Source organism: Haematobia irritans, chromosome 4 (assembly GCF_050003625.1).
Source record: "Haematobia irritans isolate KBUSLIRL chromosome 4, ASM5000362v1, whole genome shotgun sequence".
In the NCBI taxonomy this organism is placed as follows: Eukaryota; Metazoa; Arthropoda; class Insecta; order Diptera; family Muscidae; genus Haematobia; species Haematobia irritans.
This window is the reverse complement of record NC_134400.1, coordinates 150703283-150722910: the sequence shown is the minus strand read 5'-3', so window position 1 is coordinate 150722910 and position 19628 is coordinate 150703283. Positions and strand designations below refer to the sequence as shown.

Sequence of the window (19628 nt, the reverse complement as noted above, 5' to 3'; positions counted from 1 at the left end):
GAGCCTCTAAGAGAAACAATTTTCATCCGATCCGGCTGAAATTTGGTACATGGTGTTAGTATATGGTCTCTAACAACCGTGCAAAAATTTGTCCATATCGGTCCATAATTATATATAGCCCCCATATAAACTGATCCCCCGATTTGACCTCCGGACCCTCTTGGAAGACCAAAATTCATCTAATTCAGTTGAAATTTGGTACGTGATGTTAATATATGGCCTCAAACACCCATGCAAAAATTGGTCGATATCGGTCTATAATTATATATAGGCCCCATATAAACCGATCTCCAGATTTGACCTCCGGAGCACCTTGGAAGAGCAAAATTCTTCCCATTCGGTTGAAATTTGGTACGTGATGTTAGTATAGGGTATCCAACAACCATGTAGGAATTGGTTCCATAATAATATATAGCTCCCATATAAACCGATCCCCAGATTTGACCTCCGGTGCTTTTTCGAGAAGCAAAATTCATCCGATCTGGTTGAAATTTGGTACGTGGTGGTAGCATATGATATTTAACAACCATGTGAGTTGAAATTTGTGGATGACAGTCTTTCGTAGAAGTTTCTACGCAATCCATGGTGGAGGGTACATAAGATTCGGCCTGGCCGAACTTACGGCCGTATATACTTGTTTTGATATTGAATACTTCTGAGTTTAATGAATAATTTTGTATTTATATTAAAATATTACTAACAAACTTAACGTTTTCAAATTTTACTTAATAATCTTCCAAATCCATTATAAACGGTGCACTTGGCTCATGACTATAGCATACCGCTGGAATGGCATCAAATAAATTAGGTAAATCCATAGGTATTTTTGGTATTTCCACAGATTTTGACAATGACTCGAAGCTGCGGGCATAATCGAAGAAATTTCTTAATTCATCACAGAGGACTTTGCTGAATCGTTCCCTTATGTCGGAAGTAACTTCTGGAGATAGCTGCATATGTAGGATTTGTAATATTTCTAAAGTATTGTGATACAAGACATCACATTCCTCAATTATAGTTACTAATGCCATCGAACGACATTGACCTTTTTTGGACTCGGCAATGATGTTATGAACTGCCAGGTTTGTGAATATGGCACGTTGTAATTTCAGTAAATTTTCCAGATAATCGCACATATCCAAACAAAGTTCGAAACTATAAAGAAGAAAAAAGGTGAAAGAAATTAGGGTGGGTTACGTGGTGCATTTATTGTAAATTGTTTATGATAACTGTTCATACACACAAAAAAATTTGATCAAGAAATTAATTGATCTAATTAATTTTTTAATTGAAATATCAATCACGAAAATTATAGTGTGAATCACAGTTTTAATTGGGGGTAGAAATAATATTTGGTTAAAAAAAATTATTTGATTTGAATCAATTACAAATTTAATTGATGTTGGTGACAAAAATCAATGAATTTTTTAATTGATTCAATTAAAAATTTCAATCATTTACGTAAGTGACTTAATGTTTCTAATTTGATTAAAAAGTTAATTGTAGCAATTAATAAATAACGGAGCATTTCATACTATTATTGAGCATTTTTCGTTATGACAAAAAATGTTTGATCAGTTAATTTTAATGAAATTTTCTTTGTGTACATTAGAGATTTCAGCTCGAGTGAAACAAAACAGGCTGAAAGAAATTGGGATGTATTATATGGTGCATGTATTGTAAATTAATTATGATAACTGCCCAAATGTCCTTCTTGTTTAATATAAACCTCATACTCTAATAGAAAAAGCTTCGTAGTATTAACGAAATGTTTCGTTATTGTAAGGAATTTTATAGTTAATAACGGAGCATTTCATAATATTAATGGAAATTTTTATACCCTAAACCACATAGTGGTCAGGGTATAATAAGTTTGATCGGTCAAAAAATGTGCCTACCGTCGGTCCGTCCGTCTGTCCATGTATTTGTTGTTGACAGGATTCCGGTCGCAATTATTAACCGATTTGGATGAAATTTGGTACAGGGTGTTTTTTGGGAACAAGGACGAACGCTATTGAATTTGGAAGAAATCGGATCAAATTTAGATATAGCTCCCATATATATGTATCGCCCGATTTCGACAAATGGAGTCACGTTGCGCTTTTTTACAAACCGATCGTCATCAAATTTTGTGCATAGTACACTTTTTCATCACCCTTTAAGTTTGCAAAATTTCATCGAAATCGGTTCAGATTTAGATATAGCTCCCATATATATGTATCGCCCGATTTTCCCAAATTTGGCCATAAAAACCTTATTTATTAAGCGATCTTACTCAAACTTGGCTTACTCTAATATTTTATGGTACTGACAATATGTGCTAAAAATAATCGAAATCAGCTCAGATTTAGATATAGCTCCCATATATATGTATCGCCCGATTTTGCCAAATTTGGCCGTAAAACCCTTATTTATCAACCGATAGTACTCAAAGTTGGCTTAATGTAATCTACTATAGCTCTAACTGTATGTGCGAAATTTCATCGAAATCGGTTCAAATTTAGATATAGCTCCCATATATATGTATCGCCCGATTTTGAAAAATTTGTCCCTAAAAACCTTATTTTTGACCAAAGGGGCCTCATTTATTAACTGATCGTACTCAAATTTTATACAAGGTAACCTTCTGTGGTATCAATCATACCTGCAAAATATTATACAAATTGGTTCAGATTTATATATAGGTCCCATATATATGCATCGCTCGATTTTGTCATATTTGACCATAATACTCTTATTTATTAACCTATGTTATTCATATCTCATATTTTGATGTACTAGCTGATCGTATTTAGACTTACATGTAGCTCTTACATAATAATATTGTCCGATTTTTACAAATTTGGATTTATTACCCACAACTAATTGACCGATTTCCTCTTTTTTAATAATGGACTCAATATTAGTAGCATACTAACTCTTTTGGTGCAAAATGAACTATAGCTCCCAATATTAGACATTTCTGCTCGTATTGTGACAAGACTCCCGTAAATATGTACCAAAAAGGTCGCATGATATAAGGTGGTTGGTTTATATGGGGGCTAATACACTGTTAGAAAAATATATTTTTCATATGTTCCGATATAAATAAAATGTGTTTCGGGCACCATTTTAAACCACAATATATTTAAGTGCGAACATGTAATGTTCCTAAACTAACACTAAATGTTTGGGACATCTATGTTAATATGTTAGAATATATTATGTTTGGGGCATGAATGTTTCATAAAAATCATATGTGTGAATACAAACATATATAAATTTACAAATTTCGACTAAACATACATATGTTGTGATATTTTATTCAAAGCGACAGAGAGAGTATAGAGAGAAATAGAGATGGAAACCGGGAGAGTTGACGAAAGATATCAATATAACACAGCAAAAGAGTCAAAAGAGAACAATTTCTGTGAAACCGCTTGTATGTTGTTTCGGAAAACTGTTTTATGATAAGGCCAAAAATTTGATATGCTTAAGTCTAAATATTATTTAATTTGAATAAAGAGAATAGACATTCGGAACCAAGAGAATAGACATTTGAAAAACAAACAGCATATGTTTTCGCCTTGAGAGCACCATTTTATGTATGTGTGGACATGTGTTTTGTTTATCATTTTGGCACAATTTTTTCTTGGTTCATTAAAAGAAATCAGGGGTCTTCATAAAAATAGAGTTGGGACAGTAAAATGAAATAAGGAGGAAATAGTGAAAAATTACACAGTAAAATGTAAAAAACAAACTTTAGTTCCTCTTTATTAAAAAGTAGTCCACGAGGAGTTGACAAATATAAAAGCGGGCATTAAGTTCGAGTTTTACAGCTAAAACAATTTAAAAAGTTTATTTTCTTTAAAATGAATTATTAAAGAAAAATAAAAGGAATTTTAGAGCGATGATGTTAAATGCTAGTAAAAAACTGTTCACTCCTAAATAAATTTATGTTAATATTATAAAATTATGTATGTATGTTTATACTCGACTCCACGTTCTTCTTTTGTTAGCTTTTGAATTCCTTCCAAATTTTAAAGTTTTGTACAAAAACAGTTTTTTATTACAAGATTGTTATTTTTGCAATAAAAAATAATATTTTATCCAAAAATCAGTCAATTTCGTTTATATCAAGCACTGTTACTGACTATAAATCTTTAATAACGCACATTTCGAAGTTTCATTTAAAAAAATTAATATAGTATAAATATAAATGTGTAAATTAAAAAAAAACAAAAAAAAATGTTCGGTCGGAGCAGGGATTGAACCCACGACCCTTTGCATGCAAGGCAGACATGCTAACCACTGTTCCACGTGGCAAACAAATGTATGTTTCTGTTAAATAATGTTATGTTTGCATAGGCTCGTGGGCGCTGCAAACTATGCTATATAAATGGAACTTAAAACGATAATTATCTACTGGTGACTATAACAGCTACGTAGCCCAGTGGATAGTGTGTTGGCTTACAAACTGTATGGTCCTCGGTTCGATTCTCCGTGCAGGCGAAAGGTAAAATTTAAAAAATTTATAAAAGTGAATAATTTTTTCAACATTATTTGTATTACAGAGAAAGGTGCCAATAACTAAAAAATTTCGTGGAAGTGAAAATTACGAGTATGTTAGGGAATGAGCACAATCGTGTTTGGGAAAAATTCTTCCAAGCATATAATATTTTTGGCTCAAAATGCTTCCAAACATATAATATGTTCACATAAAACAAACATATTAATGTTTCGGCAGTATGCAATAATATATGTGCTTCCTGCAAAATATGTTTGGAACATATATTAAAGAAGCGATGCACCGATATGGACCAACTTTTGCATGATTAGTAGAAAGCATATAGTGACATCACGTACCCAATTTGAATGGTATCGGATGAAATTTGCTTTTCCAGGACGCTCAAGAAGTAAAATCTGGGGATCGGTTTATATGGGAGCTGTATATAATTATGGACCAATTTTTGTATGGTTGTTAGAGAGCTTATACTACCATCGGCCGGATCGAATGAAATTTGTACCTCCTGGAAGCTCTACACGGATGAAAAAGACTGTTTTTCATATGTTTGGCTATAAACATTATATGTTTGGAACACAAATTTTTAAACACAATATTTTTGAGTGCAAGCATATAATGTTCATAAACTAGCATAACATGTTTGGGACATATATGTTAATATGTTAGAACATATTATGTTTGGGACATAAAATGTTTGTAAATATAATATGCTTGGATGCAAACATATATTAATTTAGAAATAGCCTATAAACATATATGTGTTTAGTAGCTTGGAGCGCTATTTAACAGGGAGCGATATTGAATTAAGTTGGTGGTTGTTGCTTGTTATTACAAAATTAACATTTTATTTTTCCTTGGGCAATTGATCAGCTACTTCTTTGATCCTTACAAACTGTGTGGTCCGCTGTTCGAATCCCCGTCCGGCAAAAGGTAAAATTAAAATAAAAAAAATCATACAATTGAATAATTTCTTCTACAATGTTTGTATTACAGAAAAAGGTGCTAAGAACTAAAAAATCTTGTGGAAGTGAGAAAGATGTGGGGGAATATACAATTGGGCAGAAACAAAATTTTGAGCATTCAGGTCGAAAACCTATGTTGTTAGCACCTATATTACCTGTTTATTTTCATAATTCATTATGATTGTAAATATATAAATAAATAAATAAAATTTTGAGCACAATATTGTTTGGGAGAATTTTTTTTAAGCATATAATATTTTTGGGTGCAAAATGCTTCCAAACATATTATATGTTCACATAATAGCATATTGTTTTTTGGAAGACAACATTATTGAATTTGGATGCCAAAATACAAAATGTTTGGAACTTAGACTACCCAAACATATATTGTTTAGACCAATATGCTTTCAAACATATTATATATTGGAAGAGATCAAACATATAAATGTTTGGGCAATACCCAAAAATGTATATGCTTGAAGCAAAATATGTTTGGGAGTATATGTTACAGAAGCGATTTTTTGTGAGCGTGTAGAAATCAAATCTGGGGATCGGTTTATATGAGGGCTATATAACATATAATTATAGTCCGATATGGTCAAATTTTTGCATGGTGGATAGAGGCCACATACTAACACCACGTACTAAATCTCAACTGGATCGGATGAAATTTGCACCTCCAGGAAGCTTCGGAAATCGAATCTGGGGGGTCTGTTTATATGAGAGCTATATATAATTATGAACCGATATAGAGCAATTCTTGGATGGTTGTTAGAGAGCATATACTAACATCGCCTACGTAACATCGCGACCTCCAGCTTTGGCCCTTGTACGATGTGCATCATTTGCAATACCATCCGACCTATATCAATGCACTGGTAGAAAAAGCTTCGTAATATTAATGAAATGTGTCATTGAATTTGAGCCAACGAAACAATTTCATAAATACCGTGAATCTTTTCGTTATTGTAACGATTTTTCTATTACATAACGAATTATTTGATACTATTTATGAGCAGTTCCTTTGTCTTAATGAGATTTGAGATTGTTCAATGTGTAAATGAAAAAATTTCGTTTGCTCAATTTTAATGAAATTTTCTTTCTGTGTAATAAATACTGGAGCTAAGTTTCAAATGGATAGCTTGTTGCGTTCGGATTTCAACAGATGGACGGACGCGCGGACATCGCTAGATCGACTCAGATTTTCGCCACGACCCATGGAGGAGGGTATAAAAATATAAATCTAATGACACATTTTGTTAATATTGTGAAAATATTATTCTTTGATTTTCTTCCACCTTTTTTGCTATAATAATAAATTAATGTTTTTTCAAGCTCGAGGACTTTTGAATATTTTATTTATTTTTTTCCAATATTTCGCGATTGTCCTAGTGAAAAGTACAGACAAATTCTTTGAGTCTGGATACAGGCAGAGAAGAAATATGATGACGTCTAGAGCGAATTGTTACAAATTTGTGCTGCAAAAAATTTGCTTCACCCAGAAAAAAATGCTTTCGGAACTAAAGGAAAAAAATGTTCATCAATTTAGTTTAGCCAATTTATTTCCATTAACTTAAATTTTTTTTAAATAATAAAATTTACTTGCTTTAGTAAAAAAATCCTAAACTGAAAGCAGTTAGGAATAGTTCATTAACTAGAATAACGCATAGAATTTTACTAATACGGTTTTCTTCGCTGGGTATAAGAATTTACTACTGAACAAGAAAATTTTATTCACTGATAACAAAGCATTCGAAAAAAACCAAAATATGAAATAACACCAAGTAGAATTTCTTATAAAATGATAAGTGTGACTTCCTTTTTATAGAAAGCTTTATCATACATACGAATAACACTTGGCATAGAAAAATATTTTAGTTCATTCATACTAAGAAGTATTCAACCCTTTCAAAACTTAAGGAAACACACTTGTTAGAATATAGGAAATTTTCCTATATTTCTTTTATCTGCCTGTAATCGATACCTGTGTAATCGATATGTTTGCGCGTGGGTTGTGTTTTTAGTTGGAATCGCGTTGTTATGGTATACGGAGGGATTGTTAAAAAAATAGGCTCAACTGCAGTTTATGGGCCCCTCACCGAATTGCTTAAAATTAATATATGTTGTGTCATTCGGTGAGCTGATTCCAACAAAGTGACCCATACCCGGGGAAGGACCCGGGTCTTGAGATATAGCCCTCCAAAGGGTCAATAAAAACTTGATATATCTCTTTTGTTTTTTACCCAATCTAGACAAACTTGGTATCATATGAAAGCTTATTCAATGCACTTTTATACGCACTTTGTTGGAATCAGCTCACCGAATGACACAACATATATTAATTTTAAGTAATTCGGTGAGGGGCCCATAAACTGCAGTTGCTCCAAAAAATAATATAGTAAAATAATGTAATAAATAACAAACAAAATATATAAAATATTTGTTATTTTAAATTAGTGAGAAAAAAATATGTTCGCGATGGTGTATAAAGAAAGAAAACAGAATAACAACCCCTCATTCGTCTTCATTTTGGAACTTCAATTAACAGGTAACATTCAGTGACGCTAACCTTTTGGGAAAAAAAATGGTTTATGTAGGTATTATTTTTATACTTGTAGAGATTGAAATTGTATAAGGAGGACAAAATCGTTACGCAGCAACTTATTAAAAGTGAAAGGTACAAGAAGAAGAAAAAATGCGTTTTACAGTTGATGACATTACATGGAAAATGTAAATAGTGGAATAATAAACTAGTATTTCAAAGCCAGTTGATGCTGTTGATTCTTAACAAATATATTTAATATATTAATAAAACGTGTATTTTATTGAAGAAAAAATTGCCTATATAAATAAATAAAATTGTATTTAAAAACGAAGGTAAGCAGTTCTAAGTTTGAAGTAAAAAAATACCACAAATATGTAAGATTTGTTCCAATGAATGAAAAAAGTTCAATAACATCAATCCATATATGAATTCAATTCAGTTAAATTTTGTCATTCTGTATAAGGGTACATAAATATAGGAAAATGTTAACTAATATATGGAATGCCTTCTACCTAATTTCAATTAAAATCACATCGTTCAAAAAAATAAAAATGTCTTTGGCGCTATACGAAGTTCAACTTTCTTCACAATGAGTTCATTTTAACTTAAAGAAGGGGTCACTTTTTTCTGGGTGTTCCTCAAGCATAAAATGGTTGTCAAAATCATAACGTCTGCGAAAATAACATGGTTGCGTCCAGAAATAACATTTTTCTCTAGAGGCCATCATATTTCTTCTCTGTCTGTATCCAGACTTAAAGAATTCGACTGTACATTTATGACGTTAGTATTTTATTTCGGATTGGCTGTGTATACCCTCAAAAACAATCGCTTCTGTAACATATACCCCGAACACATTTTGCTTCAAGCATATATATTTTCAGGATTGGTCCAAACAAAGTATTGTTTGTAGTTTTCAAACATATTGTGTTTCACCTTAGGCATACACTGGTAAAAACAATTTTAATGAAAGTTTCTTTGTATATATATATATATATATATATATATATATATATATATATATATATATATATATATATATATATATATATATATATATATATATATATATATATATATATATATATATATATATATATATATATATATATATATATATATATATATATATATATATATATATATATATATATATATATATATATATTTTTAAGTCGCCAATTTGTTACTTACATTCTTTTGCAGCATACTCTCTCTTTCGAAAAACATTTCAAAATAAATATATGTTTGCATCCAAGCATATTATGTTTACAAACATTTTATGTCGCAAATATAATATGTTCTGACATATTAACATATATGTCTCAAACATGTTATGCTAGTTTATGAACATTGTATGCTTGCACTTAAAAATATTGTGTTTAAAATTTGAGTTTCAAACATATACATTTCACAACCAAACATATGAAAAACAGTCTTTTTCGTCCTAAATATTAGCATCAAATATTCATACTTACTATGAATTCACATCGAAAACAAGATCATAATCAATTCCGAAATTTGATTTTATACGTGGATATGTCTGATGAAACAAAATTTTACTATGCAAAACATTACAATATTGAAGAACACATTCTCTCATACTAGGATCACTTGTTTGCGCTGACCAAAAGTTGAAATAGGCTTGTAATTGTTCTCGATATGATGTGCTATCCTGTAGAACTTGATGATGACCATCATGTAAGATTTTATGAATGAGTACACAGAATTTCCACATTGCAAATTTATTGCATTTAAGCTCGAGTTTCTCAGCCCTATGCCATATGGGATGAGCACCTTTTATTTCATATGTTTTTAAAATGATCGATCGAGCAAGTGTCGCATCAAATGGTTCTTCTTTGGGACAGATACATTTCTTTAGCCATTTTTTCTGTTCGTTCGATAAAGAGAAATAAAATAATTTCTTAATCAGTATATATTTTGAATGGATACAAATAAATGAGATACAAAGCTAAATATCACTCTTAGACTTAAATTTTCAAATGAAAACAAATGTGTATTTAAGGTAAAAATTGGCCCAGGGCGAATCTTATATACCCACCACCCTACAAAAGATTGCGTAAAAATTTCTACCAAATACCATATATAGAATAGCCGATACGTAATTACGAGGACCGCCTTTTATATTTCGAGAACAAAACAAATATTAATAATAAAAAATCACTTTTTCAAAATATTCCCTTTCGCCACTCTGATTGAGGTATCTCCAAAATATGCATTCTAAACGCATATATCGCTTCCCAGCAAACAAATTTGGAAGTTCTTCTACAGCCACAAATTTAAAAGCATTTCCAAAAATGTCCTCCCAAAGATGTTCTTCATTTTAACTACACAGGAAGTTCTTTTGATTCATTTTTATACCCACCACCATAGAATGGTGATGGGGGTATAATAGGTTTGCCATTCCGTTTGTAACACATCGTAATATCGATTTCCGACTATATAAAGTATATATATTCTTGATCAGGGAGAAATTCTAAGACGGTATTAACATGTTCATCTGTCCGTCTGTTGTAATCACGCTACAGTCTTTAATAATGAAGCAATCGTGCAGAAATTTTGCACAAACTCGTCTTTTGTCTGCAGGCAGGTAGAGTTCGAAGATGGGCTATATCGGCCCAGGTTTGGATATAGTCCTCATATAAACCGACCTCCCGATTAGGGGTTGTGTGCTTATAGAAACCGTAATATTTATCCAATTTGCCCAAAATCTAGACATTTTTTAGGCATGGTAAGTATCGAAAATGGTGAGTATCGGTCCATATTTTTATATAGCCCTTATATAGACCGATCACCCAATGTTACTTCTTGGGCTTCTAGAATCCGTAGGTTTTATTCAATTTGCCTGAAATTGGAATTCTAGAGGTATTGTAGAACCACAAATACGTGTGCCGAAAATGGCGTATATTGGTCCATGTTTTGGTATATTCCCCGATCTCTTGAGTTTACTTCTTGGGCTTGTAGAAACCGTAGTTTTTATCCAATTTGCCTGAAATGAGAACTCTAGACCGATCTCCCGAGTTTGCTCTTTTGGACTTTTAGAAACCGTAGTTTGTGTCCAATTTGCCTGAAATTTAAAATCTGGAGGTTTTTTAGGATCATAAATAGTTGTGACGAATATATTGGGTATCGGTACAGTTTTTGATATAGCCCCCTTTTAAACCGGCCCTCCGTTTTGGAGTCTAGAACATTTAGATATGCTGAATATTGTGTGTATCCGTTCATGTTTTTAGAATAGCCCCCATAAGACCGATTTCCCGATTTAACTCCTTGAGTTTCTACAAACCGTAGTTTTTAACCGATTTGCCTGAAATTATAAACTCCTCCTTGACGAGTGCCTCTGTTCACATACCTTTGAATGTTTTCTTGTCCTAGTGTGGCTGAAATCCGTCGCTTCGTTAGAAGTTGGTCCAACAGCCTAAGTATTCATTGCTCAACATTCAGAGTTGGCAATCCATTTAATAACGAGCTCGGATGGATGTTATTGAATGCCCCTTCGATGTCTAGAAAGGCCCCAATTGTGTATTCGTTGGCAGATAGTGAGCTTTCAATAAAGGTGACTAGTTCATGAAATGCGGTATCGCCGACAACCACAGGATAATTCTGTCAGTCACTGTTTGTAACTCCTCTGGAGTAATTCCATCAGGTCCTGGGGATTTGAAAGGTCCAAAACTATTTAATTTTTTATTCCAGATTCCGATACAATTTCTCAATAGGAAGTGACCACTGAGCCCGAGTTAAGTGAATCGGACTTCATTGAAAGGTTTACCGACTTTTGGACAAGAAAAAAAAAACTTTGTAGCAGAGAAATACACCTTCTTTGCTAAGCAACATTCGCATTCGTATTTTAAGGACATGAAATCTTTACCTTAAGACAATATTTTTTTTCAGTGTGCTGGCTATATAATTATGAACCGATATTGACATTGATATTTGCGTGATTATTAGAGAGTGTATACTACATATTAAGATCACATACCAAATTTCAACCAGATCGGATGAAATCCGCTCCTCCAGGATACTCAGGAAGACATGTCTGGAGATCGTTTTATATGTGGGTTACATTTTGCCCGGTATTATTACTATTTGTCTGGACTATTGCTCTGAATTGTTAAAAATCGAGTTGCAAGCTGTATGAATATACGTCGTAATCAGCCGGTATTTTGATCAATTCCCATGTAATGACTTTCTTTATTGCATTTGTTATCTTGCTCACTACAATGGCTTAAATAGATAAGCATATCGGATTGACATCTGGAGAATTGGACAGCGATAGTGTGGACGAAATATGCTATCTCGATCAACTCCATTTTACGGTCATTCAAAATCATTTTGTGGATTTTTTTGATGTTTTCGTCGGTAACCACCTCTTTCAGGCGTCCACTGCGTTCACCGCCCTCCGTGCTCATTTCACCACGCTTGAAGTTTGCATACCAATCAATTATTGTTGATTTCAATGGGGCAGAGTCCGGAAACTCATTATCAAGCCAAGTTTTTGCTTCCACCGAATTGTTTCCCTTCAGAAAACAGTATTTTATTAAAACACGAAATTCCTTTTTTCCATTTTTTTCACAATAACAAAAGTTGCTTCACAAAAGACGCTCTATCTCACAAACTAATTGACTTACAGACGTCAAATTTTGAATCGAATCATTCAATTGGAACAAATAATACTTTAATGAAAACCGTACACCCAGAAAAAAGGGGCTCTAACGCCAACTGAACTTTATTTTAGTTCATGAAGATTAGTTGATTGATTATTATTTTTGGTCCGTTTATTAGTTTCAAAATTTTCCCATCTAATTAAGCTATCAGACCTAAGGTTGTTTTCCGCAAATAAAAAGACTTTTTTATTGCATTGTTCCCAACGTTTCGACAATTTTTGTTGTCTTCTTCAGGGGAGTTCGTCTATTAAATAAAATCACATTATAATAAACACCATAAAACATTTCCACTTACAATATTATTTTAACTTAAGTTACATTGAATTACAGTATACACGAAACATATAAGTTGATTTTAGTTAAATTTTGCACAATATGAGTAAATGTTCCTTATTTGAATATTTTTTTTCTAACTTTAATGGCGTGAATTAAAAATAAGAAAAAAAGTTGTATACAAATATAGTGCACAATTTTACTAAAACATAAAATAGTTCATATTTTCCTAAAATGGCAGAAGTTTGCTTAAGTTGAGTTCATAAGTCTCTCAAATGAGTAAATTTTACTAAAATTGTACCTGTCTCGAACTTCGTACAGCGCTAAAGACATTTTAACAATTTTTAAATCCAATTTTTTCTTCCAACATATGAAATTTTCTTAAACAACAGAAAAAAATTAATTATTTTTAAAAAATTTTCTTCAATTTGACAAAAAGTATTAACTTATTTGTAACATGTTGCAATAAGAAAACTATTTTAGTTAAAATTTTCTAAAATAAACCTACATTTAATTTTGTCATTCCGTTTGTAACACATCGAAATATTGCTCTAAGACCCCATAAAATATATATATGCTGGGTCGTGGTGAAATTCTGAGTTGATCTAAGCATGTCCGTCCGTCCGTTTGTTGAAATCACGCTAACTTCAAAACGATACAAACTATCGACTCGAAACTTGTCACAAGTAGTTGTTATTGATGTAGGTCGGATGGTATTGCAAATGGGCCATATCGGTCCACTTTTACGTATAGCCACCATATAAACGGACCCTCAGATTTGGCTTGCGGAGCCTCAAAGAGAAGCATATTTCATCCGATCTAGCTGAAATTTGGTACATGGTGTTAGTATATGGTCTCTAACAACCATGCAAAAATTGGTCCATATCGGTCCATAATTATATATAGCCCCCATATAAACCGATCCCCAAATTTGGCTTGCGGAGGCTCTAAGAGAGCAAATTTCATCCGATTCGGCTGAAATTTGGTAGGTGGTGTTAGTATGTGGTCTCTAATAACCAAGAAAAAATTGGTCCATATCGGTCCATAATTATATACAGCCCCCATATAAACCGATCTCCAGATTTGACCTCCGGAGCCTCTTGGAGGAGCAAATTTCATACGATCCGGTAGAAATTTGGTAGTCTTTAACAACCATTCCAAAATTGGTCCATAATTAGAGGTGTGTGCGTGACTGAAATTTCACTCACACTCACGCACATTCACGAAATGAAAACCAGTACTCACGCACGCTCACGCATGATTCACGATAAATTCACGAGTCTCACGACATTTTCCAAACGGAAATCACCAAAGGTAACAAAATTCAAAAATAAAATATAGTTCGAGAGCTAAACTAATTTCAGTTATCATACGAGTGTGAATTAAATCTTGATTTTTTTCGTGAGCGTGATTTTGCAGAAATTGTATTCACGAACTTACTTTATGTCTCACGCACGCTCACGCACGACACATTTGTTTTAGTCCCATTCACGCACATTCACGAGAGTTGCTTTGGATTTTGTTCACGACTCACGTGATTCACGCCATATCGGTCCATAATTATATATAGCCCCCCATAATTATAAGTGATCTCCAAATTTGACCTGCGGAGCCTTTTCAAAATTCATCCGATCCGGTTGAAATTTTGTACATGGTGTTAGTATAGGGTCTTTAACAAAATTGGTATATATCGGTCCATAATCATATATAGCCCCCACATAAACTGATCACCTGATTTGGTTTTGGAGCCTCTTGGAGCAGCAAATTTCATCCGATATATATCCATCACCAAACTCGATGCCCAATCGCACAAAAATTGGTCCGTATCGGTTCATAATTGCATATAGCCCCCATATAAAGCGACCCCCATATTTCAGTTGTGGCTCTCTAATTACCGCGCAAAAGTCCATATCAGTTCGTAATTATTTGTAGACTTACTTATATATACCTTTTGTGTCCAATATTAACACGTATGGACTAATTTACACTCAAAAAAAAAGTGAACTCTCTATTTCACTAAAGCCAATTTAACTTTATTTTAGTTCATAGAAATATTATGTTTGGAGAAAGTTTTCTTTACTCTAATAATTTTTTGTGTACGTTAGTTAAACTAACTAAACCCTGGGAAAAAAATATACTCAAATGAAGCATAAAGATGAACTAAATTTGTGTCTTCCACAAAATAGTTCAGAATTTCTTTAAATTTGTAAATTTTACCAAAAATGCGTCCATCATGAACTTCGTATGTCACTAAAGACATTCTTGCAATTTTGAACTCCAAGTTTTTTCTTCAAACTACAAAATTTTCTTTAAAAAGTGAAAGAACTTAGTTATGTCTAAAAAATTTTCTTGAATTTGTCGAAAAATATTTACTTATTTTTATGACATCGGCGTGATGCCAACGTTTGTAATACTGTTTAGTTAAATTTTTCTACAAATATTCAAAATTTTCTAAAATTAACCGAAAGTTTTCTTCCTGGTGGGTTCACTGTTTTTTCAGTGTACAATTTATTTAGAAGACGATGTTAAGAATTTTTAAGATACCTTGCCATCGGTAAGTACCCAAGTAATTCGATTGTGTATGACAGTCTTTAGTAGATGTTTCCACGCAATCCATGGTGGATTTTCGGCCTGGCCGAACTTACGGCCGTATATACTTGTCCATTATAGTTTCCATCACTCTTTAAATAGCAATCACAATTCCTAATAAATAATAAAAAAATAATCTCGCCAATTACCAATTGCTCAATATCTTTTTTGCTTTCAAGCATTGTATTTCTTCACGAAATTAATTTCGTATTTTATATATAATTAGGTAGAAAGTCGGTATCACAATTTCGATGTCTGTTAAAGGCACAGCAGTAATTGGCAAACTGAAATAGCATTGTTCTCTGACAAATCGTATTAACTAAAATTTTTTTAATGTTATTGTTTTTTCGTACTATCTTTCTTATCGTTTTGAAGTTTATCTGATAGTATTACACCATTTCGTTTTGAATATAATTCTAGGAAAAATTTACCAATACTCTATTAACATCACTTTTTGGTATATGTTTGCTCCTACACTGAACAAAATATTGTCCTAATATGGAGGATTATGCAGCCTTAATTTTAGGGCATGTAATTTACACAACACTAAGGATAATTTTTTTTAAAATAAAGTCATTTTAATCAAATGAAAATTTGTAATCTTTGCTTTAATATTTTTGTCATTAAATTTAGGACACAAAATTTTGAAATTTGTGTCCTAAGTAAGGCTTTTTATCATTAAAATAAAGAAAAACTTAAAAAGATGTGTTTTTTTTATACCCTTCACCACTGCTGTGGTACAGGGTATAATAAGTTTGTGCATTTGTATCTAACGCCAAGAAGGAAAAGTCCGAGACCCATCGTTTAATATACCGATCGTCTTAGAATTAAATTCTGAGTCGATTTAGCGATGTCCGTCTGTCTGTATATGTAATTTTGTGTGCAAAGTGCAGCTCGCAGTTTAAGTCCGATCGTCCTCAAATTTGGCACAGAGTTCTACATTGGCTCAAAGACAATAGCTATTGATTTTGAAAAAAATCGATTCAGATTTAGATATAACTGCCACACTGTTAGAAAAATATGTTTTTCATATGTTCCTATATAAACAAAATGTGTTTCGGGCACAATTTTTAAACACAATATATTTAAGTGCAAACATGTAATGTTCCTAAACTAACACAAAATGTTTGGGACACATATGTTAATATGTTACAATATATTATGTTTGGGGCATGAATGTTTCATAAAAATAATATGTGTGAATGTATACATATATAAATTTACACATTTCGAGTAAAAATATATATGTTGTGATACTTTATTCAGAGAGCGACAGAGAGAGAGAGAGAGAGAGTTAGTATAGAGAAAGGAATAGAGATGGAAACCGGGAGGGTTGAATAAAAAGATATCAACATAACACAGCGAGAATGAAATAAGAGCAATTTCTGTGAAACCGCTTATATGTTGTTTCGGAAAACTGTTTCATGATAAGGCCAACAATTTAATATGCTTAAGTCTAAATATTATTTAATTTGAATATTAGAATGAGTATTCGGAATAAAGAGAATAGACATTCGGAACCAAGAGAATAGACATTTGAAAAAAAAACAGCATATTTATATTACAGAAAAAGATGCGAAGAACTCAAAAATTTCGTGGAAGTGAAAATTATGTGAGGGAATGAGCGCAATCTTCTTTGAGAATTCTTCCAAGCATATACTATTTTTGGACTCAAAATGCTTCCAAACATATAATATGCTCACATAAAACAAACATATTAATGTTTCGCAGTATCCAATAATATATGTGCTTCCTGCAAAATATGTTTGGAACATATGTTAGAGAAGCGATTTTTTTTGAGGGTGCATATATATTTATCACCGATCTGGTCATAATTGACGTATTTATCAACGTATTTTATCAAAATTTCAGGCAGCCAAATATTTTGGGGCTTTCGTGAGATATGCAAAATATCAGCCAAATCGGTTCAGATTTAGATATAGCTCCCATATATATCTTTCGTCCGATTTCGATTAATATGGCCTCAAAAGCCAGAGGTTTGCCCTGATTTGCTTCAGGTGTACGTTTAATGGTATCGTTAAGCGTGCCAAATTTGGTTCAAATAGGTTCAGATTTTGATATAGCTCCCATATATATCTTTCGTCCGATGTGAACTTATATGGGCAAAAAAAGCCAGAGTTTTGCCCTGATTTGCTTCAAATTTTGCACAAATTTAGTTCAAATCGGTTGAGATTTTAATATAGCTCCCATATATATCTTTCGTCCGATTTGCCCTTATATGGCTTCAAAAGCCAGAGTTTTGCCCTGAGTTGCTTCAAATTTTGCATAAGGAGTACGTTTAATAGTATCTTTAAGTGTGAAATTGGTTGGTTGAAATTGGTTCAGATTCAGATATAACTCCCATATATGTATATCTTTCGCCTGATTTACATATGACCAAGGATGCCAAAATTATTCTCCCATTCACGTTTTTTGCTGAGATAGCAGGATTATTATTCTAACTATGCATGTCAAATTTGGTCAAAATCGGTTCATATTAAGATATAGCTCCCGTTGATGCACGGGGGAAGTGGTGGATGAGACAAAGAGCAGATGACGATTGGCTTTGCAACTCCAAAAGAATTCGAGGAGAATATGTTCCCAATGAACATATGAACCGAGAAATAAGAAGGAAAAACAAGGCAGTTAGATTTGGTTTTTGAATTCAAGATTTATGCCCTGTTCCTGTATATCGAACGAAAACCAGTTCGAAAGAAAGGCAGTCACTCGAATTCGAATGAATTCTATTTTTCTATTTCTATTTTTGAAAGTTCGATTCGTTTGTATGAGAATACATTGATTATTAAAAATGAGTATTTTTAAATTTTTGGCCTGAGAATTCATTCAAATGTTAACAATGCTTTTACTTTTTTCTTGACACTTATTGTATATGTTCGTTTATTACTCGACAACAAAATATGAGGTGACTTGCCTTTCGAAATAAAAGAACAAAAATCAATTTTCTTTCGTTTGGAATACGAAAGAAAGCTTTCGTTCGATATACAGGAACAGGCCATTATTTTCCGATTGATTCTTATCAGTAAGAACCTAACAAATTGAATGATGATGGTGGTATGGTTTAGTGAAGAATTAAAAAAATTTTCGTTAATAAATGTCAAATATATCGTACTTTTTTTAGTTCGAGTATCTGGATATTTTCATTAATATTTTAGGGATCTGATTATGAGGGGAAGATTGTAGGGTTGTCCTGTTTGGCATAAACAGCTCCCATATATATGTACGCCAGAGTAGGGGAAATATGGTAGAATGTTTCATATTTTAGACCCATTGTCAATGGGAGTTTCCTCCAATTGACTCGATAGTTTCCACAGAGAATACATTTAATATGCTATTTAAGTGTGCCATTTTGATCTAATATGGCCAAAATACCCACATTTTAGACAAAATTCTGTGATGATTTCCCCATATCGTAGTCATATTATACACACTGTAATGCCAAACTTTCCACAGAATGGTCGAATTTTAAATAAAGCTCCGACCTGTGGAAATATCGCCTGAATTGGCCAAATAATATATCACAACCCACAATTGACCACATATCTTGGCGAGATTTAACCAATATCCTTGTAAAATCGCCACTTCTGAGTAGCAAAAATTATAAATATTATCAAATTGTCCTATATCTCGAATACATATGTATCGCCCGATAAATCATAAATGCTCTGTTGTACAATTGCATCAAAATTGCTCTAGCTTTATATTTCCCATATTTATACCCTGCGCCACACTGTGGAACAGGGTATTATAAGTTAGTGCATATGTTTGTAACACCCCGAAGGAGACGAGATAGACACATGGTGTCTTTGGCAATAATGCTCAGTGTGGGTCCCTGAGTCGATATAACCATGTCCGTCTGTCTGTGAACACATTTTTGTGATCAAAGTCTAGGTCGCAATTTAAGTCCAATCTCCTTCAAATTTGGCAAATGTTCCTAATTTGGTTCAGAATAGAACCGTATTGATTTTGGAAGAAATAGGTTCAGATTTAGATATAGCTCCCATATATATCTTTCGCCCGATATGCACTAATATGGATCCAGCAGCCAGAGTTTT

General features: G+C 32.6%; 2 protein-coding genes across 5 annotated transcripts in view; one reads left to right on the top strand and one right to left on the bottom strand.

Annotated features, from left to right (window-relative positions):
- The window catches only part of Pura (Puratrophin-1-like), a 379113-nt gene that overhangs the window by 330430 nt on the left and 29055 nt on the right, over positions 1 to 19628 (top strand). The window lies entirely within an intron of this gene.
- LOC142232649 (huntingtin-interacting protein 1-related protein-like) lies at positions 661 to 15850 on the bottom strand. The gene is made up of 3 exons (XM_075303292.1): positions 15705 to 15850; positions 9487 to 9899; positions 661 to 1155 (listed from the first exon to the last, which is right to left on the bottom strand). Exons 1-3 carry the CDS (start codon positions 15735 to 15737, stop codon positions 726 to 728), a joined length of 876 nt encoding a protein of 291 aa, XP_075159407.1. The 5' UTR covers positions 15738 to 15850; the 3' UTR covers positions 661 to 725.

Coding starts and splice junctions, on each gene's coding strand:
- LOC142232649 (XM_075303292.1), bottom strand. CDS start 15,737: ATGCTTGAAAGCAAAAAAGATATTGAGCAATTG. Junction 9,900..15,704: donor AAAAAGATATTGAGCAATTG/GTAATTGGCGAG, acceptor TCGAACGAACAG/AAAAAATGGCTAAAGAAATG. Junction 1,156..9,486: donor GTTTTCGATGTGAATTCATA/GTAAGTATGAAT, acceptor TCTTCTTTATAG/TTTCGAACTTTGTTTGGATA.